General features: G+C 41.7%; 2 protein-coding genes across 5 annotated transcripts; one reads left to right on the forward strand and one right to left on the reverse strand.

The window, feature by feature from the left end:
• Positions 1–176: 176 nt before the first annotated feature.
• Positions 177–2,796, forward strand: LOC105012593. 2 transcript variants are annotated; one of them, XM_010873543.5, is made up of 4 exons: positions 177–259; positions 626–739; positions 953–1,106; positions 1,247–2,796. In XM_010873543.5, the coding sequence occupies exons 1-4, from the start codon at positions 245–247 to the stop codon at positions 2,389–2,391; spliced, it is 1,428 nt and encodes a 475-aa protein (XP_010871845.4). In that variant the 5' UTR covers positions 177–244; the 3' UTR covers positions 2,392–2,796. The 2 variants fall into 2 exon arrangements, with proteins under 2 accessions (XP_010871845.4, XP_019905679.3); XM_020050120.3 differs by having other exon boundaries at positions 239–277.
• On the reverse strand, positions 2,651–22,879 carry cap2 (cyclase associated actin cytoskeleton regulatory protein 2). 3 transcript variants are annotated; one of them, XM_029122788.2, is made up of 13 exons: positions 22,663–22,879; positions 16,313–16,437; positions 15,998–16,098; positions 14,655–14,732; positions 11,302–11,442; positions 10,699–10,784; positions 9,688–9,793; positions 6,106–6,280; positions 5,524–5,699; positions 5,270–5,393; positions 5,012–5,094; positions 4,686–4,826; positions 2,651–4,113 (listed from the first exon to the last, which is right to left on the reverse strand). In XM_029122788.2, the coding sequence occupies exons 2-13, from the start codon at positions 16,425–16,427 to the stop codon at positions 4,030–4,032; spliced, it is 1,410 nt and encodes a 469-aa protein (XP_028978621.2). In that variant the 5' UTR covers positions 16,428–16,437; positions 22,663–22,879; the 3' UTR covers positions 2,651–4,029. The 3 variants fall into 3 exon arrangements, with proteins under 3 accessions (XP_028978621.2, XP_012990973.3, XP_028978620.2); XM_013135519.4 differs by having other exon boundaries at positions 11,302–11,445; positions 22,663–22,878; XM_029122787.2 differs by lacking the exon at positions 22,663–22,879 and adding an exon at positions 22,501–22,575 and having other exon boundaries at positions 11,302–11,445.
• Between the last annotated feature and the right edge of the window lie 265 nt (positions 22,880–23,144).

The following is a 23,144-nucleotide window of genomic DNA, read 5'->3' on the forward strand; positions in this document are numbered from 1 at the left end:
AATACAAGGTGTCCGTCTGTGCCCTACTTTAAATCGAAGAGTTCGAAATAAGTATTCAAATAAAAATAAAACAAATTGAACATGTGTTATCATATCACCAAATGTATGCTTTAGTTATATTATTACTGGTATTTTCATAAAGTGATTAGAGTTTTATAAGAAATATCTGGCATGTTGCAAAAACACCCAAAATATTCTGGCGCGCAAGACAAAAAAAAGAAACAGGAGAAAACATCGTTTGGCTATGCTTAGCTGCAAGGTAATGCGAAAAAGTAAGGTAGATAGCATATATATTCAAGGAAATTATTTAAAATAAATACATATATTCCATAGTAGCTACGTCTACACTACATAATATATCTGATATAACTACAACGTTTTGACAATTGACGTGGGTGAAGTTCCTTGTTACTCAGTCTTGGCTATTCTTCCTCGGGGTTCGAACCGTTACTAGAACATTAAATGTCATTGGTTTAAACATAAATTAAACACAATGTATAGCATGCCACGCTGTGTAACGTCACCTGGGATCCATTTAGGAAATGTGGTTACCTGAAGCAACCAGACTAATGGTATTTAATGTTGTAATTTAATGTTGTAATTTCCAAATGCATGATTGACGTAGGCAAGCCTGTCCTCCCTTACCATGAAGACATCCAAAGCATCATCTCAGGCTTCAACACAAGAGGAATGTGGTGTTTGGCTAGACACCGCTGACCTCAAAGGAAAAGCAAAACAGGTACAATCTTATTGAAAATATCTGCACATTTTAGTTTTGACCCTCTCAGTGCTCAAAGTGTATTTGTTTGAAACTAAAGGTTATTTCTATACTATGACTGTTTATTATGATAATCTAGCTTTCTGCTTTTCTTGGTCTAAAGTTGATCATGACGATGACTTAATACATTTTACCAATCATTCATTTAGAAAACAATGTATTTTTATATCCCAGAAAAGACCTATACCGATATCGAAACTACTGAATCCTTTGGCTCGGTCTCGAAGTTACAGCTTAGCAGTGGCGCTGAATTTCACACAGACTAAAATCCAGATGCCTGTCACCAAACAGAGCTCCATATCCTCATTCTTTACCCTACAGCCCAAAGGTAACTTCAGGTTCAAAGGAAGTGCTTTGTTGTTAGAATTGATTAATGTTAGTGATTATTATTACAGTAATTGAACAAATTGCTACAGTGTAATATGCCTATAATGTTTCAAAAGTTCCACATATCACTTCCTGTTACAGTGACCGCAAAGATGCCTGCCTCTCCAGAACCAAGTAGAAATGCAGCAAACATTACACCGTCCACATCTAACGTGTGCACCTCAACTTCACCTAAGCGTGCTAACATTGGGTGCGGGATCAAACGGAAACGTGTGATGGAGTGGACCGGGAAACAGGGCAAAGGCCCTCCACCCACCACCATACAGACTAGTCCTGGGGGGAAAGAGAATCCAACAGGCATCCCGAGTGAGTGGGACAACCAGACCTTCAGGGAAAGAGTATATTGGGAAAGAGCATTTATGCCCCGACTGAACATGGACCATTTATCTGAGGAGGAAATGGAAGAACCAGAAAAAAAGAGAAATCTCTCTGGGAGGTTCCCTTCTCCAGTGAAGACTGGTGCTCATGGGAAAGATTGCAATCAGAAGGAGCCATTGAGTGCATATAGCATTCCCCAGTGTAATCCAGGCCTGACTGAGTCCTGGGGCTTCCCTGCCCAAGATTCCAAGGCGCAATGTGTTCTGACACACAAGAACCCCCCAGTTAATATGTCAAAGTTCAGTGGCTCAGAAACGGCCTTCCCAGACAGCACGCAGAGTCCAGGGGGATTTAGGGCTCTGCTGGATTTACAAGGGCACACCTCCACCCAGAGAGGGCCTGTGCAGTTTCCTTTGATGTCACAGGATGTCCAAGGGAAAGAAAACGATTATACTGTATCAATCGGTTTGCCGTCCTCAAACAAGGCGCCTCTCAGCCCTGTTACCACACACAGACAGATGAAACCTCCCACTCCATCGCCATGGAAACATGTTTTAGAACAGCCCTTGAAACATGTTTTAGAACAGCCCTTGAAACATGTTTTAGAACAGCCCATGAAACATGTTTTAGAACAGCCCATGAAACATGTTTTAGAACACCCTTTGAGAGAGGCTGAGGGAGATACTCTTGCAATGCTGTTCACTCAGGACTCTGAGGGCTTCCAGGTGATAGCCCACCGTGATGTGTTTCCAAGGAGCCCTTTAAAGGACAGGACTAACGTATTTGCTGGTGGTAAAGAATGTATATCTGCTGCTGATCAAACACTGCAGGTGACAGAGGAAGAAGAGGAGGAGATGCTCTTCACCCAAGACTCTCAGGGTAATATGGTCATCAAACACTATGTATGATGATGCAAAGTATTAACATTTTAATGATTTTCTAAAGAATTGTGTGTGTGTGTGTGTGTGTGTGTGTGTGTGTGTGTGTGTTGTGTGAATCACTTGTGATCTTTACTTAGAATTTAATCTTTAGTCTGTTCACGTTCTGTCTGGGTTAATTTGAGTATTCTAGTAAATGTTTTTGGAACATTAATCCTTTTTTATACTTTTATGACACTGAATAAAATGTCAATATATTCTAAACAAATTTCAACATGTCACACAAGCATTCAAGTTTTGGTTTTATTTTTAAAAACAATACATTTACATACACTAAATTCACTGCTGGGTCTGAATTAGAATGTGTGTAAAGCCCTCTACTTGCTGGTTTGACTGACAATACATTTCTGTCATATACAAATAGCCTTCAACAAATGAAGGAACTTAATTTTCAAGGTTACAGACGTGTATTTAGACTAACTTGTATACTAACCACATTAAGGTATACTGTATAAATTCAGTGCTGATTACAGAACAGTACAATGGTGGCGATGCTACAACCATATATTTGTGTTAGGCACATGAACCAAGCTACAGTATCTTACAAAAGTGAGTACACCCCTCACAGTTTAGCAAATATTTGATTATAGGGGGGTGAGGGGTGCACTCACTTTTGTGAGATACTGTATATCTTAAACTACATTTCAAATGCAATTAAACTCTTGGTATTGTGATTATTCACTTTTTTATCTTACATTTCACTTTAACAATTCAATCTGCTTGAGTAAAACCTGACATCTAGTCTGCTCTCAATGCAATATAATTACAAAAATATTTAATTTAGCAACAAAAAAATACCATGTCTGCTACAACAATACCATGCTGTGTAAATATGAAACAACTGTTGACATTATTACAGCATCGTAGGCTAAGGCTTCATCACTCTGTGGAACATATTCCTCAATTCCATTTTACTGGGCATGGCGTTTCAAACCGTCTGCTCAATTCCATTTAACTGGGCCTGTTGTTTCAAACCGTCTGTTCAATTCCATTTCAGTTCTATAAGAGTGCACCAAACACCATTACAATGCCAAAAAAGAGAGAAAGAAATGCATCATATATTGTAATACATAGTTTGTCTTATCAAGGTTTCATTGTCAGCTCTATGTACATGTACAGCTCTATGCAACCTACATAACTGCTGTTATTGCTATGGCAGACATACAGACACTTATTTGGGTTTGAGGGATGTGGCCTTATTGTGCATCTTACAGATTAAAAGGGATACATTTTCTCTGAATTTTAATGCAACTTTACCGACCAAACATGGACACTTTGAACTAGAACTACTCATGACAAAATCTGCCTGTGGCCATTAATATTATTCTTTGAAAAGTCAATTTGTAGAGAAGAGAGCTGTGTGACGGTTTCAACAAACCACTGTTAAATAACAACATTCCGAGTGGTGAAGAAACAATCAAATGGGATCTTATTTAATACAATCAGGCTAACAATCAACTGAGCTACAGTACTACCAGCTAGTCGGGTATAGTGTCTGGTTTATGTGGTACCAGGCTGTTTCGTGTCTTGTGGTAGACTTCATGGGTTTGTGATGAAGACAAGTAAATGTGGGTAACAGGTTAAACGAGGAGGATGTATTATCAGCGATCAGCCAGCGATCTCTGTGGGTTCCGTCACCAGTTTGGACCCATCCCAAACCGTCTTGTACTGCTCGGGAACTGGAAACTCCCTCTGTTAAACAGAACGTGATCAACAAAATCACTCTCGGACACATTCTCACTAATAACACGGAAGATGAGCACGGTGGCTCGATTTGAAATAGAGGCAATTTTACAGAGCATAGCGAGATTCAGAGTAAACTCTGCTTATGTCAGGTCGTGGGGAAAATCTATTATTTCAACTGTTTTTGATGAGTGGCTCGTAAGTGGCCATGCAAATCGGGCGGCATGACCAGTGGGGATTTCCTAGTCTAATCTCACTGCAGCAACTCCCTGAGGCGGCTGGTGGGCTTGCTAAGCCAACCATCAGGTTATTGAGGATGCCCTTACACGCACTGACCCACGCGATTCCTGATTGGAAGGGATGGGGGCGGATGCCTATGAGCAAAGCTTGGTGCATTCTTCAGTTTGCCTAAATCCATCAGGAGTTGGTGCAATGAGACAGGGCCTATAGAGACAACTGGAGATTACGAAAGTAGGGAAATTGGCAATACGGAGAGAATCAAGCCTCAATTTTGGGTACAATTTGTCTTCATCTTGCAAACACACAGTTCCAACACTAAACAGACCTTCCCACACACTTACATAGTCGTCGTCCTGTGGTACCAGGATGTTCATCTCTGAGCTTTTGGCGCTGACGATCTCACAGTCCAGAGCATCCTTACTCAGGTAGACTTGGCAGCCCTCTGTCTTGTTGATGGAGATGGTGGGAACCCTACCAGTCACCTGGATTAAGAGGGGGGCAGCGCATTAGTACACATACTTTCATAATCGTTTCCATCCAGGGACATTAAGTATTCTTGACAGGACCAGATCAGGAGAAACTCACACGCCAAAATAAAATAGAAATTTGACCCGTTTATTACGGGTGCCTCTAAGTTAAACTTTAATTTCATGCAGTTTGAGCTGACCTGCAACTGAATGTCTTTTGAGTTGATGATTTCCACAATGCCAACAACGTTGTCAAACACCAAACCAAGCTTTTTACAGTTATCTGTCAGAAGTGAACATGGAAGCACAGGATCACCGGAAACAGGAGAAACAGTCAGTCAGTAAGGAGTTAGACAGAGAATCAGGGATCTCAGAGACGACAGACATCCACTGTATATGACCACACCTACTGTAACAGAACTATTATCAACTAAGAAATAATACAAGTGGGAACTAACCTACAATGATGGAGTTGATCTTTCCTTTTATCTGTAGAGTTGAGTTGCTGCAGCCAAAAACATAGACCACCTGTCTCAGCTCCGTCTCCCCAATCACCAGGTCATGGGCCTGGTCAAAATACTCCTGTCAAGGGAAAACAACAAAGTGGACTTTTGACTGCCTGTCCCTTTTGTTTGAACCTTCGATCATCTGATTTGGTTCAGCACCTTTCCAAAGAGTGGAGTCACACTAACACGGACGTAAGGTAACATACCACCCTCCATTTCTTCCCCTCCAACTCCAACAAGGGGGGTCGTTTCTGGGGTGGTGCTCCGGCGGAGGAACCCCCTGGGTTTCGGCTCTTTGTTGAGGTGGCATTATGCTGCCCTCCCTGTGAGCGAAGCGCCGGGTTCTTGTGGGTCATCTGGTCCTTTGAGACATGCTTCAACGCTATTGAACAGTGAGAGAGGGAAGTTCATTATAGTCACTTGTTTATAAAATGATCACGAACCCATTTCACCCCTAACATTGGTTAATAATCACACCATAGAAATAGAATGAGTGTTCTCACAACACATCCACTCAATTGAATTCTCCCTGCCTGTTTCTCTCCTGTCTTGGCTACCTTTAGTGATGTCAGGTCCCTGGTTCAGTTGGACGAACAGGGATGAGTGCTGGCCAGTGGGGCTCTCAGGACTTTGTAACTGCTGTTTCAACCCACATCCTCCCTCTTCAACTCTCCCACCCATTCTTCTTCTGTTTCTCCTTTTTTTTCTGGTTTTCCCTCCCTCCCTCTCTCCCCCTTCTCCAGCGGGGTCAGAGCTCTTCAACCCCTGGGTGACGTTGGCTTGGCTACCTTTAGTGATGGCTTCTCCTTGGTTCAGCTGGGCGAAGAGAGCCGAGTGCTTGGCCGCGGTCCTGTCAGCTTGTGGGGCTTCGTCTGTGAAGACTGGTGGGGGCCCAGGGGGTGGTGGAGGGGGTGGGGGACAGGGACTGTTGGGGGAAAACAAAGAGGAAGGGGCAATGGGACCCTGTGGGGGAGAAAAGAGTATTACTATTAATAAAGACTAATTGATCAGGGGTTGATTCTACATTATTATGTTATCTTGCTGCTGGCCAAATTATTCAATAATTTCTGTGTTTCAAAGATTATTCAAGGCAGGATGATTTTTAAAAGAATTGTAGATTTTCCTAAGGCCAGCAGGTGGAGTATAGGACAAATAGTTCAGGGTCTACGTGTTCAACTGGTTTCTTTTAGTAGCAGAACCTAGTTTGAAACAAAAGCTTGCAGCTATCCAGAACCAGTGTTGTCCACACTTAGTTTCAAGGCCTGATGCTTTGTATATGTGGTTATAAAGTCTACAAGTTAATCAAAACTGTCATAGCAATGTTAACGCAGTGTCTTTATTATAATATTCACCCCGTACCCACAGAAATTCTGAAAAGTCAAAGCATCCCTAAGGTGGCCCTGTCTGTTTTTATACAGTACCAATACCAGTTAGTAAGTAGATGTAGGGTTTTATACAGTACCAAGACCAGTTAGTAAGTAGATGTAGGGTTTTATACAGTGCCAAGACCAGTTAGTAAGTAGATGTAGGGTTTTATACAGTGCCAAGACCAGTTAGTAAGTAGATGTAGGGTTTTATACAGTGCCAAGACCAGTTAGTAAGTAGATGTAGGGTTTTATACAGTGCCAAGACCAGTTAGTAAGTAGATGTAGGGTTTTATACAGTGCCAAGACCAGTTAGTAAGTAGATGTAGGGTTTTATACAGTTCTTAAGACCAATCTGGAAGCAATTAAAGGGTTTTACTCAGTACTTAAGATCAGTCTGGTAGTATTTGGAGGTTTCAATACAGAACCAAGACCAGTCTCTGAGTTACAGTAATTTGACCAGTGGGAAAATAACTAGAGCATAAATACTGCAATGCAGGTTTGATTGAATTAAGCCCAAAGTGTAGAACTACCTTTTCAGATTTTAAAGGGCATGTTGGCTGACTGGATGAATCCCAGATTACGTCTTGCTGCAACAGAGACTTTGGCTGACCCCTACCCTAAACAAACCTGTCTCACAGCCTTACTTTTTCAAGCTAATTAGCAGTTCAGCCAGCTGCGGTTAATACAAGCAGAAAATCTGCCTGCCTGTTAGCCTGTCGGCCGACTGCACAGCTGCCGTTCCACATGTTCCTTCATGAACACTCAAACAGGTCTGACCAACTGTACAGTACCACCCCCTCCTTCACACACCCACACACAAGCGCAGAACTTTGTGAGACTGATATCCTGATATGTGTGATTGGGGTTTAACTGTCGTTCGAGTCCAGCTGAGACTAATCACACTTTTACCTGACACACGATCATTTCAAAACAACCGCCGCTGCATTTAAAAACCAAGTATTAGAGCAAAGTGCGATAACATTTGGTCAAAGCTCTGTGTGTGAGTACACTGTGTGTGTGTGTGTGTGTTTGAGGGTATAGATATGTGTGCTGGCTCCCTCCTCTGAACAGCAGCCGTTAGATTATGTCTAGGAGAACAGCCTGGTAGTTTAGGTTACGTTGTGGGGTGTGTAGGAGCAGGTGTACAAGGCCTGGGACGCACTGGGCTTTTGTTGGGGCTTCCTTTGGTGAAACAAACCCCCATTCAAGTCAACCGAGAGGACCACCTGTCTTCACCACACACTCCTTCACTCACACACAACCCTTAACATCCAACGGCAGGAGGGACAGCTGACACACTGACACCACATGCTCTCGGGTTTCCCTCCACAGACAGACACACACACACACTCACACACGCAGGCATGAACAAGCACATGCTGACATGCTCGCCTGTGTCCTGTCAAATTGTGTTACTGGCTGTCTGTCTCGAATGACCACAGAGACCACTACTGTGAAGACTCGGGAATATAACTGAAACAGACAGTGGTCTTGACCTTAGTTATATACTCTCTGAAGTTATGAAAATAAATGTGACCCATTCTTTTTAGTTTCAGAATGAAACCGATAACGCTTGGCTTTCAGTGTATGCAGGTGTATGATTTCCACATGGATAGTGTCTAACAGTTACATGTTAATTTGCAGTAAGACAGAGAAAAGACGGAAAGGGAAGAAAGAAGAAGAAAAGGTGAAGCAGCAAAGAAAAACACACAAACATTCCCTAAACTTAACTATCATAAACATTAGTCAATGGGATGTTTTTTTAACTGCTCTGTTAAAAAAAAAAAAAAAACAGAAAGCAGCTACCAGTTACACCGGGCTCTAAGTCATTCATAGAGACTGGTCAAGAAACAAACAGCTGTCCTTCAGCAGAAATACACAGAAATAAAACATTCTTATTAATGTGGAAACAACATTCCGAAAGGCACCCTAGACAGTATCCTACTGTTGATGAGGGCCCACTGGGTTCTATGTAGATTCACAAGGTGCCCTTTTGGACTTATCTATGAAATACCTAAACGTATGGCAACAGGAAACTACATCCGAGCTGACTGGAGTATGGGGACAATTAGGTCTCAAGGCGAGCTGTTATTATTTACATTTTTCAGGACAGGACATGTTTTTCTGACCAGGTTACCTCATCAAGATCTTTGGAGAAATCCTCTTCACCTCATGATAAATAAACATGCAGAGAGGTCAAGCCCTGACGCTACTCCCCGAACAAAAGTGCTGAGTGGTCAGGGAAGTGTTGAGGAGGACAAATCAGCAGCTAGTTGTTGCTGTAACTTGTAGATAATGGAATGTGGAGGGAAACCCCTAGTGGCCTTTAGCTAGCCAGAATGTAGAACAGCTGAAGGACTGTGATATAAAACATGTATTTCATCAACTTAAAACACACCACCCTTGAACTTTCTTTACATTTGGTTGTGTCAGTGCCTCACAGTTTCATTCTTTTAAACTCCTACTTATTTAAACCACAGTTTTAAGGGGGATTTTATAATTATTGTGAAAAAAAACTTACTGAATGAAATACTGAATGGAATTATCATAACTGGTAAAGCATAATTCGAAAATTGCAAATAAAATGTTGATCATTAGTTTGCTCAGTGGTGCTCATGGTAGAACGTTTGCTTTTCTATATCATCCTCTACATAAGGAACCTACAGAAACGGACAAATGTGTCCTGAAATCACATAATTCACTCCAACTGAAGGTGACTGATTACAACTACGCTAATTTAGGATTGCCTTTACACAGGGGTAAAGACCAATTATTATATTTGTATTTGCAATATTTAGTTTGATCTCATAATGATGACAAAACAATCTATTATGGATTATGATGTGTGTGGATCATGTGGGGGGAAATCCTAATTTAAATGCACTCTGAAGCACTGACATAGGCAATGTATGTGTTCATAAGCTGTAGTCATGATGGGAGTTGTAGTCATAATGCTCATCATAAAGCGACACAGTTTAGTCATCACGCGATGATGAAACTCACAGTCTTGCTCCAGACCAGGCCGGTAGTGTGATGCTGTTTGATGAAGGCCTGAAGCTTAGTCCAGATGGACAGGTAGGACTGAACCCACTCCCCATGACGCTTGTCTCTGAATAGAGCGGGAAAGAGTCATCTTTATTTGATAAGTATATTTCATACCGAACCAGAATTATGTTGTGTTATGGTGCTGCTAGTAGTAGATATATGTAGGGACAGAAGAAGAAAATATCACCCACATATTATACAATGGGTGGTGAGCATTTGAGATAATGTGACACGATCTGTAAGTAAATATTATATACATGGATTTACAACTAAAGTAGACATTTATAGGTTCCAGTATGCAGTACGCATCCATCTTGATGGATGCAAACAAGCTTTGTATGAAGTGCAGCTGTTTAGATACCAGTTTACAGTGTGGAGGTGACATGTGGTATGCATAGTCTTATTTGTCCCTGTGGCACATTTCACTCTGGGGCAGTTGCTGAGGCCCACAACAGGCGTGAAAAGTGAACAAAAAGAGAGGGCGCTCAGGACAGGAAAAAAGCTAGGAACACCCATGAGGGAACAAAATACATTTGTTCTCTCAAATATATGTTTTCGATGCATTGTATGATAAAACCATGTGAAATATAGAAATATTGCTAAATAAAAATGTGTTGTGCATATACTTTTCAGAGAAGAGCAGTATATCTTTATATCTAAACGAAGTGGGCCCGGACTCAAACCCAGACTTCAGCCATGTATACCAGAGACAGCAGCTTAGCGCTGGACCACCCTGGCCCACTGTTCTAGAACTTTTATGTATATGTATATATTTTAATGTGTGACAGATGCTTGGAAATGTATTTGCAACACAAATGTTTCAAAAAAGTATTTACATTATTTGTCAGCTTCTTTACATTGAGCCTTTTCTGTGTTTGGGCTGCCAGACACACGTGTATTTCTTTGCAACAATCTATTCATGTAGCTAATCAGCAACTCTTTATGTAATCCAACAACAGCCATACTTACGAGTCTTTATAGTCTTTCAGAACTCTGTTGGTGTAGAAAATGGCGGCATCATTCATCTCCTTCACGTAGGGAACTGGCTTCTGGCTCTGAAAGTGAGGAGAGATTGAGAGGGGAAAACAGAGAGATATCAGAATTGCCTATAGTCGTACATTCATTGTCATGTAATTGTACTACATATACACATACCCAGACTTCCACGTATTGTAAAGGTACTGCTAATGGTAGACATGTATGATAACCTCTGTCCCCATGTAGGGGTGGTCAAACATTGCTGACCCAATGTATAAATGTGAAGCGCTTTTGGTCTGCATTCACTGGTAACATGAAGACAACATGAGAGTATTATAATGTCACCACCGATTGGACAGAAGTGCATGAAACCACAGTGCAGTACCTGTGTGCAAAGATATATGTCCATTTATATATTGCATATTTATGTATACAAAAATGAACCCAAATGGAGCAAGAGAACGTGGTGACATTAGGTTTCAAACAAATCTGACACAAATTATGACAAGAAGCATCTCAAACTGTTTTCGGTTCTGACAGTCCAGAACACATTTTCCCAGATATGCCCCATCTAAGTGACTGAGGCCTCCTCACCACGGCGACCCAGCCCAGTGCTGGGATGCTCTCGCTGACAGCTGATAGGTGGTTGAACAGTCTGCTGCCACGGTTTTGCTCCCGGAAGGTCTGAATCTCCAGGATCTTCTCTGAGATAGGCTTCAGCAGGTCAGCAAGCTCCTTCTGGTGAGAGGAGAGACAGGAGAGACAGTGGAGGTGGATGGAGAGGGACAGAGAGTCAGAAAAGGAGAGTCAGTGGAGGTGGATGGAGAGGGACAGAGAGTCAGAAAAGGAGAGTCAGTGAGCGAGGAGGCAAATTATTGCTTGTTTACACAGGTGTCAGTAACTGTCAGTGACTTCTATTAGCATTTTTTACGCATTGCATCCAAATCATAAAACATGGTATTTGTGGCATAACTGCTAGACCTATCAGCATTTAGACACTGTTGCAACCACAGCTTGGGAAACTAAACTAAAACTCAGACCACTATCACACAGAGTATGTAGACTGCTCAAACGTTAAGGAAACCAATGTATCATTTTGTCATTTGGGTTATATTCAAATCAAACTCAACACTTCTGCCATGGTGCTCTCCAAGAAGCTTTCCAAGTGCTCTATAGCCTGGCTGAAAGCATCGGCCTCATGCTCCCTCTGTTGCAAGGACTGATTTTATAACGAGGCCGCTGTAATTTTATAAGGCTAACCCTTTTTCCATCTGAACTTCCAGCTTCCATTACTCCTTTATTTCCCTCCCTCCCTCCCCCGTCTCCTTCCAGCATTCCTCTGTTCATCGGGAGATTCCTCCAGCCTTGTAAGGCACTGAGCAGCACATCCAACGTTTACAGTTTACCTTCACTGAACCGAGGAACGCATTGTTTCCCTGGCAATACCACAATTGTTTTATATTGACCTGTGTTTACGCTAACGTTGCCATAATCATTTAAATAATTGCCCCATGCAGAGTTGATATTCAGTGGAAAAGTGAAATACATGCAATTCATTCTGTTTCTTTACTTTAGCTGTGCTTTGGGTGGAAGTAGGTGTTCCACCGTTTCCAGGGCAACGGATGTAATTGAATGATCGCTAGGTAGTAGTAGATCAATGTAGTAGACCACTGTCTGGGTCCTTCTCTTTACATCGGATATTGAACTGTTTTCACCATAGGTCTTTTGCAAGTACATTGGAGTACAACCTAAAAGCTGAACATAGAATGGCAACCAGCCATACTGCCTGTTTGGTCTGATTCACATTTATTTAGAATGGTCATCCAATCACGAGGTTAGCTGCCTAACTGTCCCTTGTAGAGAATGTTCCCAGATGTGGTGGTTGAAATAAGGGTCAGGGACATTATGAAGCGGATTAGAGCAATGTTTAATGGTTTAATCTGAATGACAATAATAATTGTATTGTATAGCTTTATTCTACAGGTTATCATTGTGTGCTTGAATGAGAAAGGTAAAAACTCTATCTCAGCCAAATCAGATGCACACGGTTTTTCAAACCTAAGACAGACAGCCCTTTCATAAAGATGACTAAAGCCGACTGACTTTCATTCTCTCACTCAAACTACCTGACTGCTCAGGGATCCTTAACAGAAAAGCGGTTCTTTAAACTGAATCCCCCGACTCTTTCATTTCTGCCATGATGCTTAGATTAGAGGGAAACCACAAATAATATTCCCTGGTTAAATCTGGACTCCCCCACCTCTCAATCATTCTCCACGCCTGGTGAGAGACGGAAATAGCAGCGATATCTCCAAGCTATATGTGCTGCCAGTGGCCAGGATTACTCGCTAGAATCACTGACAGAGAATGTCAATGGGTGAGAGAGATACGGCAGAGAAAGAAAGCAAAAGAGAGAAGCAGATAGCGAAATACTTAAGCCATAAAGAGAGAAAGTCAGCGAGGAAGAAGGGATCAAAGCATGGGATCAAGTTATAGCATACAGTGTAAGCGTACTATATCTGATGCCATGGCTTGGCGTCCCCGATGCTGACATTCACTGACTGGCCAGGCTCTGAGCTATAATGCAAACATAAGATCAAAGTTCCCAGTGGAAAGTGACAAAGGAGAACCCAACGGTGGGATTTGACAGTAGAAAGCCTTACATAGCAGAGCAGAGGGCTGGCGAAGCGAGACAGTAGTAGCGTGGGACACACACACAATCAGACACACACACACACGCGCGTGCAGGGAAGGGGTCACTTGAGCCAAGTCTCAAACACACGGATGCATGCAAACGCACACACACGCACACACTCTCTCTCTCTTTCTCTCTCTCTCACACACACACACACACACACACACATAAACATACACACAGAGGAGTGGCTCAAATATAGAACATGCCCATAAAAAGCCATGGAGCACATCCCCAAGCTGGCGCGGTTGAGAGAAAACCCAGAGGTTTACCAGCGTCTCTGGGGTCTCGATGGTAGAGCTGTACAGAGTCACAACCACTTTTCCACCAGATGTTGCTTCAAAACCAGGACGATGGCCATAAATTCAGTTGATATAAGACTGTGTATGAGTCAAAATGTTTCCATCTGCAGTATCACTTTGTTGTGTTATTTTTTTTTGGGGTAAAATAATTGAAGATTAAAGACATGACCATTAAGGATGTGAACTTGTTTACCAGGTCTGCCACACTAGTTCACATCCACATTAAGCGAACAGTTAAGATCACACTAAACATCTCTCCTATCTATACCTTCTTTAGCTGACCACCCCCCCCTCCCACTAAACCTTTTTCCTTGTTTGTGTATCAGGCAATTCTCTGTTATTGACTTCTGACCAGTGACCTGGAAAACAGGGTTAGGGTTCGTTAATCACTTCCTGCTCAGAGCTGGGATCCATCCCCCACCACACTCCCCCTGGTTCAATGCAAGCTGAAGGCCAACAGGATGATATCACATTAACCCCCCCCCCCCATATACCCCCCCCCAACCTTCCTCCCACTGCACCCTCCCTTTTGCCCCCTCTCCCTCCTCCCTTCCCCATACGTGAATGCGTTGGGAATGTGTTGTATTAGCGTTCTTTTTAAAGGGGCGTAATCCCTATGTGAACGGAGCTCTGGGGCAACGCATGGCTGATCACTGGCCCAGCAGAACCACGAAACACAGAGGCCTGGAAAAGGCTACGGCTGGAGCCCTGGAATGAGCCACACTGAAATTAGCCACCCCGGAATTGGCAATGCTGAAATGAGCCATCCTAGGCAATATCAAAATGGGGGGGGGAATTAGATTGGAATAAGAGAAAAGCTGCAACGCTGAAATGGGCATCACGAACTCCTCTGAGCACGGGGGAACTCTGTAGAGGTGGAGTGTTGTTGACCAGCGGTCCTGAACCACATATATTTGTTTTACTTGCTGAAGCATTGCTGAACTCCTTACCTGGGCAGGCTCCTGGTGTGTGGTGACCATTTGGAGAAAGCTTCTCTGAAGCTGCAGGGCACTGTTCACCATCTCCGCCTGTCAAACGCAGAGGGGGAAAGATCATTGAATGCAATATTCAGTGTATCATGATAATCTCCGACCCCGGATTAGTCAGGTCTGACGAGGCATCTCCAAAGTTTGCAAAGACCTCCAAAGGACCTCTGATCTCACATGAGTGTTTTGCCATAAAAGGAGGTATCTTAAGCTAAAAAAAAACACCTCTTACCCTAACATTATCTCCGCCTTCTCCTTCCTTCACTGCGATGAAAAAAGGAGATTAGCTGGATGTGAAAACACCCTTGAAGGGATAACCTTCCCCCTGTCCCATTTTAACATATATTATAGCTATTTCTCTGCTTTTGCCTACAGAGCATGAGTGCTCAATTACAATACTCATATTTTTGTATCGACTGAAAGCATTATTTCATCAAATGGACTTCTACCAGTGCCTGTATAAATTAATGCTGAACATATCTGCTCTATTTATGAAGTCAGGGATAAAAATATCCTCTAAGTGGTTGCCAACATGATGCCAAACCACAAAATACACCCCTGTGGAAAATGGCTGACATCAGGGTAGAAAAGGTGATTGTGTCAGGGTTTAATATTGGAACTCAGGGTTAAAGTTAAAACATACTCCGCAACTGGCTTTGCATGGGACAGGAAACAGACTGTCAAGTAAATCGCTCCTCTTCCCATCTATCTAGACTGGTTTTCCCTGGCCAAGATTTAGACCCCACACAGTCAAACTGCAATGTTTAAAACCAGATGTCCGTATAGTCCTTCTAGTTTCATTGAAGGGTTAGGGTAAGAGCTGGCACCAGAGTGAGGTGGTGTCTGTACTCCTATCAACATCCATAGAAAGAATCAAAAGATATGTTATAATCGCATTGGCAGTGTTCTTTACTCATCATCCTATCATCACCCAGATCCTGCCAGAACGAATTTTTGTTTTGTTTTACATTTTATTTATTTAGGGAAATATGCTTTTTTTTTTTTCTATGGTATTTGTTTTTGCTGCCATAGTACACAAAGAATCTAAACTAAAGCCCTAATTATATTTGCCTGTGTTCTCAGCTTCTTCTTTTATGGTCAGTAAAGAAGACTGACAAAGCCCAGATACAGAGGCCCAGTTTCTACAGCTGTTGAGAGACTGGTTTGTTCGCATGCATTGTCATGTTCATTTCTGTCTAAAACGAGAACACCTTAAAAAGACGTTGAGAACAAAACACATTGCACGGGGCAACTCAAAATGCACCCACATTTAGACAGCCAGGTACCCAAACACTCCTGCCACTCACATGCTTCTCCACATCTTCTCCTATGGTGTGACTATTCTTCAGGTACTCTGCCACTGGCCCCATCAGCAACAGGTCGAAGGCCTCCATACACTGGGACGCACCTGGAGGTTGAGCAGAGGAAGGGGTGAGAACAATAGAACAATGGCCATAAAAGTAAGCTCAGGAGTTTAGCGAGCGCTGGTATCATTCATACAGTATTAAACCCATCACCTTGAACTTAGAACCTCCTTAAGCCTAAACCAGAACCTTCTAATTACGCTGCCTCCCCACCTGGGGCCTGCTCACACCCTCGGTCACCACGCTTCAAAGACTCACCTCCGTTGATGCCGTTACAGTCGCCGTTAGTCATGCTATTGGACGCCTGAATGTTGACGGAAACCTGCTCCAGGCGAATCACAGCCTGCTCCAGGCGCTGCACTAATGTTTCCATGGCGGCGGTCCTAGAGGGGAGAAGGTCATTGGAAGTCCGTCACAGGAGCTGCAGTCGGGGTTAGCAGGGTCTAGAAGACTCATGGTCCCCATAACCACCCTATTCTGATTTCAGGATAATGCTATGCTACACAAAATATATATCATAACCCATCACTTCTGTCTTGTGGCTAAGGTTGCTCTATTTTTGCAATGCCATAGGAAATACTGTTGACCTTCATAGCATGAACAATTACAGGATTAGCACTCAAGATGAATCTGAGATGTTCCTGTATTCCATATAAGGTGTGTTACTTCAGAGCAGGGCCCATAAGAGTCTTGTGAAAAGAAGCCGATTTCATTGGAGTCCATTTGGAACGAGGCCAGGATTTATCTGAAAGGAGACAGTTCAATTCTCTGGACATCTGTGGCCTTCTGTTACCCATCAATCAAATCGTATTAGGTATGCCAAGGTTCTCCAACCTGGTGTACATTATAAACGCTAATAGACATGTAAAACTGTACCTAACAAACTACTCTGTGGCAATTGTTTTCTCTTTCCTTCCTCCTCCACTCCAATTTCAGGCTGTAAATATCACTTGATTTTATTTTTACAATTTGCGATGTTAAACTGATCTTTAACAACCCATGAATCCTAGATTGTTTAGAAAACAATCTGTCAAATTACATTCATAAACTAGGCTGTGACCGGGTGAAGTAGAGTAGTCAAAGAAATTGTACTTTGGAGACTGTTTCTATCAATACATTTAATAATGTTTTGTTACAAATAATAGAAAACATTGTTTAAAAAAATGTAAATGTATAAAAGGGGTCCTAGAGACAATATATCCATGCATTGTCTTTATTTACAATATATATTCTGTTCCACACACATGCAAGTAGGGGTGTGGTTAAAAGTTCAAAACAGTACCCAAGATCAGTTGTAGTTGATTTGACCATTCTGTATTTATTTGAATTGAGCCATACATAACAAATATCATAGTAAATGAATATACTTCATGTCTTTTAGGTCACAGACTTATTTGACTAGAGGGGTTTTCATTCCAGTGTATGTCATTTGTTTTGCTTATTCAAATTCGCAATTATTGCCTTCCCTTATTGCAGCACCCGCCGGCATGCAAGGGAGAGTCAAAAATTGAGGTGTCCTCGCCAAGTCATTCTACTTATTATCATACAGATTGCTAAACCACAATGTACTTATCAATGCCTATGCATTTGGAGAACACATTCACTAGCCAACAACCAAAATTGAGCTTGGAGTTGCACAACAGCCCACAAGGAGTCGGCAGAAATCAACACGGCAGAAGCAATTTGCATTGGCCCATTCCTGTCACCCCGGCTCTGCTGCTACGTTTCAACCAGAACTCGAACTTGAGGCCCCGATGGCACAGCTGTGCTGTGCAGCAGTTGGCTCCTGATCCGTTCTGGGGTCACCAAAACCTTTATGACTCTACAAGACCCCAGACATAAATCTGGCAAGTACTACACTGTGCTACATTCACAAAGACTAAGAGTATTTAAAGGCTGTGTGCTGCAACCATTTAAATCAGGCTCTCCGATTAACATGATCGATTGAATATGTGAAGATATGTATGTGTGTGGTGTGGTCATCTGGGCTTTACTTTCCTACAGTAGGAGCTTTATGTTTGAGTTTAGTGAAGAGTTAGAGTAGAGTTTACATTATGACTATAAGGAGGATGTCCCAAGTGAGATCTTATTCCCTACATAGCTCATTAAGTTTTAACAGAGTTTTATGTTGTAAAGTAGTACATAGCTCATTAAGTTTTAACAGAGCTTTACGTTGTAAAATAGTGCATTGCTCATTAAGTTTTAACAGAGCCTTACGTTTTAAAGTAGTGCATAGCTCATTAAGTTTTAACAAAGCTTCACATTGTAAAGTAGTGCATAGCTCATTAAGTTTTAACAGAGCTGTATGTTGTAAAGTAGTACATAGCTCATTACGTTTTAACAGAGCTTTACGTTGTAAATTAGTGCATAGCTCATTAAGTTTTAACAAAGCTTTCGTTGTAAAGTAGTGCATAGCTCATTACGTTTTAACAAAGCTTTACGTTGTGAAGTAGTGCATAGCTCATAAAATTTTAACAGAGCTTTAAGTTGTACAGTAGTGCATAGCTCATTAAGTTTTAACAAAGCTTTACATTGTAAAGTAGTGCGTAGCTCATTAAGTTTTAACAGAGCTTTACGTTGTAAAGTAGTGCGTAGCTCATTAAGTTTTAACAGAGCTTTACGTTGTAAAGTAGTGCATAGCTCATTAAGTTTTAACAGAGCTTTACGTTGTAAATTAGTGCATAGCTCATTAAGTTTTAACAGAGCTTTACGTTGTAAATTAGTGCATAGCTCATTAAGTTTTAACAGAGCTTTACATTGTTAAGTAGAGCACTGTCTACATAGGGTTTTGGGATTGCGTCACCTGATCTGGTTGTTATCAGTGGAGAGTGACCTCACTGGCCATTCGCCTGATTGCATTTCTTTCTCCAGTGTTAGCAAAACCATCCCCATGCAGTGATCTACATCAGTGATGTCACCGTTACACAGGCTGGATTATAGGCCTATTCTAACGCACACACACACACACACACACTCATGGACCGACAAACACTTAGGCACACTCTGACCACATGCAGGAACTTAAAGACCTACAAACACACACTGTCACATTTCTAGGCTTGCTCCTTTCAGTCCATTTGAGCAGAGAAGGAGCTGTGCTGAGAATTCCTGTGTATCCCTTCGTCACCAACACACATCCTTCACCAGTATTCTAACAGAAAAAATGCACTTGCACTTCTGTCCTCCAGGCACGGCAAAACTGTACGCATTCCAGCAAAAGGCCATTCATTCACATGGGATCCAATCTGCACCGATGCAATTTAAAAACATGATAAAACATATTTGCCTTTTTTGTCTTTCAAATGCATCCTAATTCTGAACCAAACATATACAGCATTTAAAAATGTAAACATACACTAGCAGTATGGATTGTGATCACCACTTAAAATGCATTGTATGACAATAACCTGAGTGGGCGGGGCTTAAGCCCCCCTCCAAACTATGTGCTCCAGTAGGACTGAGCAACTAGCACATTCACCAATGAGCTGAAGCATGAAACAGGACCCACAGCAGCAGGCCTGTGAATTCACTAACAAACTGGTGGTAGATGGGAGGTGCAGCCTGGGCGTAATCTCTACGGAGAATTCTACCAGTGGTGCCAAATGCCAAAGATTGACTTCACTAGCTATTTCTGTGTGCTGTCAGTGCAAGTCCAAGGCAATGGAGTCTGGACATGGAGTCCGGACATCTCTCAATAACTTTCAGCAAAATTTTGACGTTATTCTTCGTTTTGTATTAAAATAATATTTGTATGAATGTTTTTTTTATTCATTTGGAATTCATTTGGAAAAACTACCACACACTGACTCAAATACATTACCGCACAATTTGTTGAACTTCAAATACTACATTTTATTATACACAAATAAAATGTTGGGGTGTGTCTTTAAAAATACCAGATAGAAATGCCAGATACTTAAATACACATGTATTTGACCACAGATCTGCTGGGGACCTTTGGGTTTAGTTGAGGAGTTATTAAGACACTCTTTTATAGTTGAATAAACATGTAATTTTTCAATCTACACACAATACCCCATAATGAAAAACTAAATGTGCCAATTAACCGGAAATTGAAAAATGTTACATCATGTACAAAAGTACTCAGACCCTTTGCCATGACACTCCAAATTGATCATCCTGCGTCCTTTGATCATCCTTGAGATGTCTCTAGAACTTCATTGAAGTCCACCTTTGACAGATCAAATTAAACATATTGTACATGGTTTAGAGAGACACACACCTGTAAACTCTGTAAACCAGTAAGATAGAATTGTGTCAAGGCATAGATCTGGGGAAGGTAATAAAAATTTATAAAGTATCAAAGGTTCTCAGGAACACAGTGGGCTCATTGAGAAATGGAAGAAGTTTGAATCTACAAGACTCTTCCTAGAGCTGGCCGTCTAGCCAAACTAAGTAACCGGGCAAAAGGGCCTTGGTCAGGGAGGTGAAAAAGAACCCAATGACCCCTCTAACTGAGCTTCAGGTATATTTAGATATACAGTATCTCACAAAAGTGAGTACACCCCTCACATTTCTGCAAATATTTGAGTATACCTTTTCATGTGACAACACTGAAGAAATGACACTTTGCTTCAATGTAAAGTAGTGAGTGTACAGCTTGAATAACAGTGTAAATTTGCTTTCCCCTCAAAATAATTCAACACGCAGCTATTAATGTCTAAACCACTGGCAACAAAAGTGAGTCAACCTAAGTGAAAATGTCCAATAGCATTTTTACAAAATGTTATTGAAGAGACTAAAGCATGCTACAGTATTTGGCAAAGCCCAAGCCCTATTAAAAAGTTGTTTTAAGCAAAAGATATGTTACAGTCTGACTTCAAATGTTTATCTTCACCATTGTGAATTGGCCACTGTCTCCACAGCAATAGAATTACTAAATTGCTGTTGGACTCCAGTTTTACAGTACTTCTGTATTCTAAGTAAACAGTATAAAGTGATTGAGTGGGAAGAGCCAGCACATGACCACAACCCACAACACCAAGGTTAGATGTTTTGAGGGTCATCTACTCAAGATACCATAAGGAATATTGTTTTGTTGGGTAATCTAACAGTTGCCCACCACCTTGGGGTGGAATTTAATGTAGACCCAACCGCTGTGATAGCAGAGATCCACAGTGTGTATTTATTGTACTGTCAATGGCATCATAAGCCCCTTACTCAACTCTGGACCTTGAGGCCCACTCGGTTCAATTTAGTGATGTTTCCATTGCAACCCTATAATCAGGGATATTCAGACCTGGGACACCAGGTGTGTGCAATTAATTATGGGGTAAAACTGAAAACCAGCAAGAGTTGAAGACCCATGCACTAAGCTTCCGATGATGTCTCATAAACTCTATGCCCTGGGTGGGTATATGATCTTAGAATTAAATTGATCCCCTGCATCAACTTTGTGGTGGTGATATACTGTAATTCAGGGCTTCTCAACTGGTTGGTTACAACACTAATTTGGGTCACAGAAAGTTTTAATGGTTCGTTGGTAAAAAAAAACACAACAGAAGTTAAGAAATGTTGCCTAGGGCTGTGCAGCAGTCTAATCCACTCCCTTCAACGCACGTGTACTGCTGGAGCATGGGTTCAATTCGGACCTACTGTTTTTTCAGCAAATACTATATTTCGCCACTTTTCCTGTCCAATAAGCATACAATGTACATTTAGAGCATGTGTGTAGAAACGACCATGAACATAAGTATTCAAACAGAGTAATTTGTCAGAAAACCCAATTTCCTTAATCACAGCATTTTCAATAGAGCTGCAGTAGGCTACGAATTAGAAGGACTATAAAGCAGATTTTGTGGCCTCAAACCAACAACATTATTCATCCAGAATATGAGCAATACAAAATTATTCATAATGGTAAGTTTGCTTCCTTCAATAACATAAATACTGCATTTATGCATTATAGAACAAATCACAGCAGAAAGCATCCTGTCAAAGACAGCATCGCAAACATTGGATCGATCCTGAGTTGGTACTGATTCTGTGTGAGAACTGTAGTGTTTTGTTAATGTGTGGACGCATTGTAAACAATATAAGAGGGATGACACTAGAATCATACTAAAAGTATAGGCCTACTTCTATGGTTGCATTTGAGGTTGGTTGGTCCGTCGCCGCAACATAAACACCATAATAAAACCACGCTGCCATGTCATTCTTCCACTGTTACTCGTGTCTTTGTCATGCTGCAATGTATAAACTACTGATGTCGTTACATACACTAACAGTATTTACATTGATACGGCCTGCATACATTCATAAACCAAAGTACAACTATTCGTATAGCCTAGCAATAAATGCTGGTTATCTGACGTGCCACCGGTTTTTCTAGAATACACTGAAACGCCACAAAAAAGCATTGATATCAGCCACGCAAAAACGCACACAGACAGCACAGACAATATGAAAAAGGCGATTGTTCAGACCTTAGCTGCTATCCGAAAATAATAACCGCACGCGTTTCTATTAGACGAGCCAGCCACAAACGAGCCTCCCAGGCCCCCACCTCCCCGCGCCTCATTTCCCATCCCGTTAAAAAAACTAAGAATCGTTAGAAAAAACTAAAGAACCAGCAAAGTAAAATTTACCTTCGATGACAGATCACTATTAATTCCCGGCTGTCTGTCTGGCTTTGTGTTTTTTTTCGCTTTTGTAATATCCAGGGCAAGATTCGTCCCTGCTTCTGCCGCGGTACCCAGCCACCCTGTCAGTCAATTGCGCAGAGAACGCAGAGCTTCCGGGACTTCCAAATTAAGCAAACCTAAGATCGCAGTTAAGTGAGGGGACCACTGGCAAAATGCCTCTAATGTTCACAGCTTCCCGTCCGGTCTTGAGAAACATTGATGTCAGCCCCGACAACTAGGCTTAACATAAGACGTCTTATTGATGTAATAATGATATTGTGTAGTCTAATGGGCTAGTCCATAATGACTCAAGGGTTTAGCTTTTCTGTCCATGGAGGTCCATAGACATTCGATTAGCTTGTCTCGTGAGCATATATACAATATGAAAGAGTAACATCATAATTATCATAATCATTGTCACAAATCATTGTCACCAAAAGCACATT

This window comes from Esox lucius, chromosome 10 (assembly GCF_011004845.1).
Source record: "Esox lucius isolate fEsoLuc1 chromosome 10, fEsoLuc1.pri, whole genome shotgun sequence".
NCBI lineage: Eukaryota > Metazoa > Chordata > Actinopteri > Esociformes > Esocidae > Esox > Esox lucius.

Coding starts and splice junctions, on each gene's coding strand:
- LOC105012593 (XM_020050120.3), top strand. CDS start 245: ATGCTTAGCTGCAAGGTAATGCGAAAAAGTAAG. Junction 740..952: donor TCAAAGGAAAAGCAAAACAG/GTACAATCTTAT, acceptor TTTATATCCCAG/AAAAGACCTATACCGATATC. Junction 1,107..1,246: donor CTTTACCCTACAGCCCAAAG/GTAACTTCAGGT, acceptor TTCCTGTTACAG/TGACCGCAAAGATGCCTGCC.
- cap2 (XM_013135519.4), bottom strand. CDS start 16,427: ATGGAAACATTAGTGCAGCGCCTGGAGCAGGCTGTGATTCGCCTGGAG. Junction 4,827..5,011: donor CAAAAGACATTCAGTTGCAG/GTCAGCTCAAAC, acceptor CTCTTAATCCAG/GTGACTGGTAGGGTTCCCAC. Junction 4,114..4,685: donor TACCACAGGACGACGACTAT/GTAAGTGTGTGG, acceptor TCTGTTTAACAG/AGGGAGTTTCCAGTTCCCGA.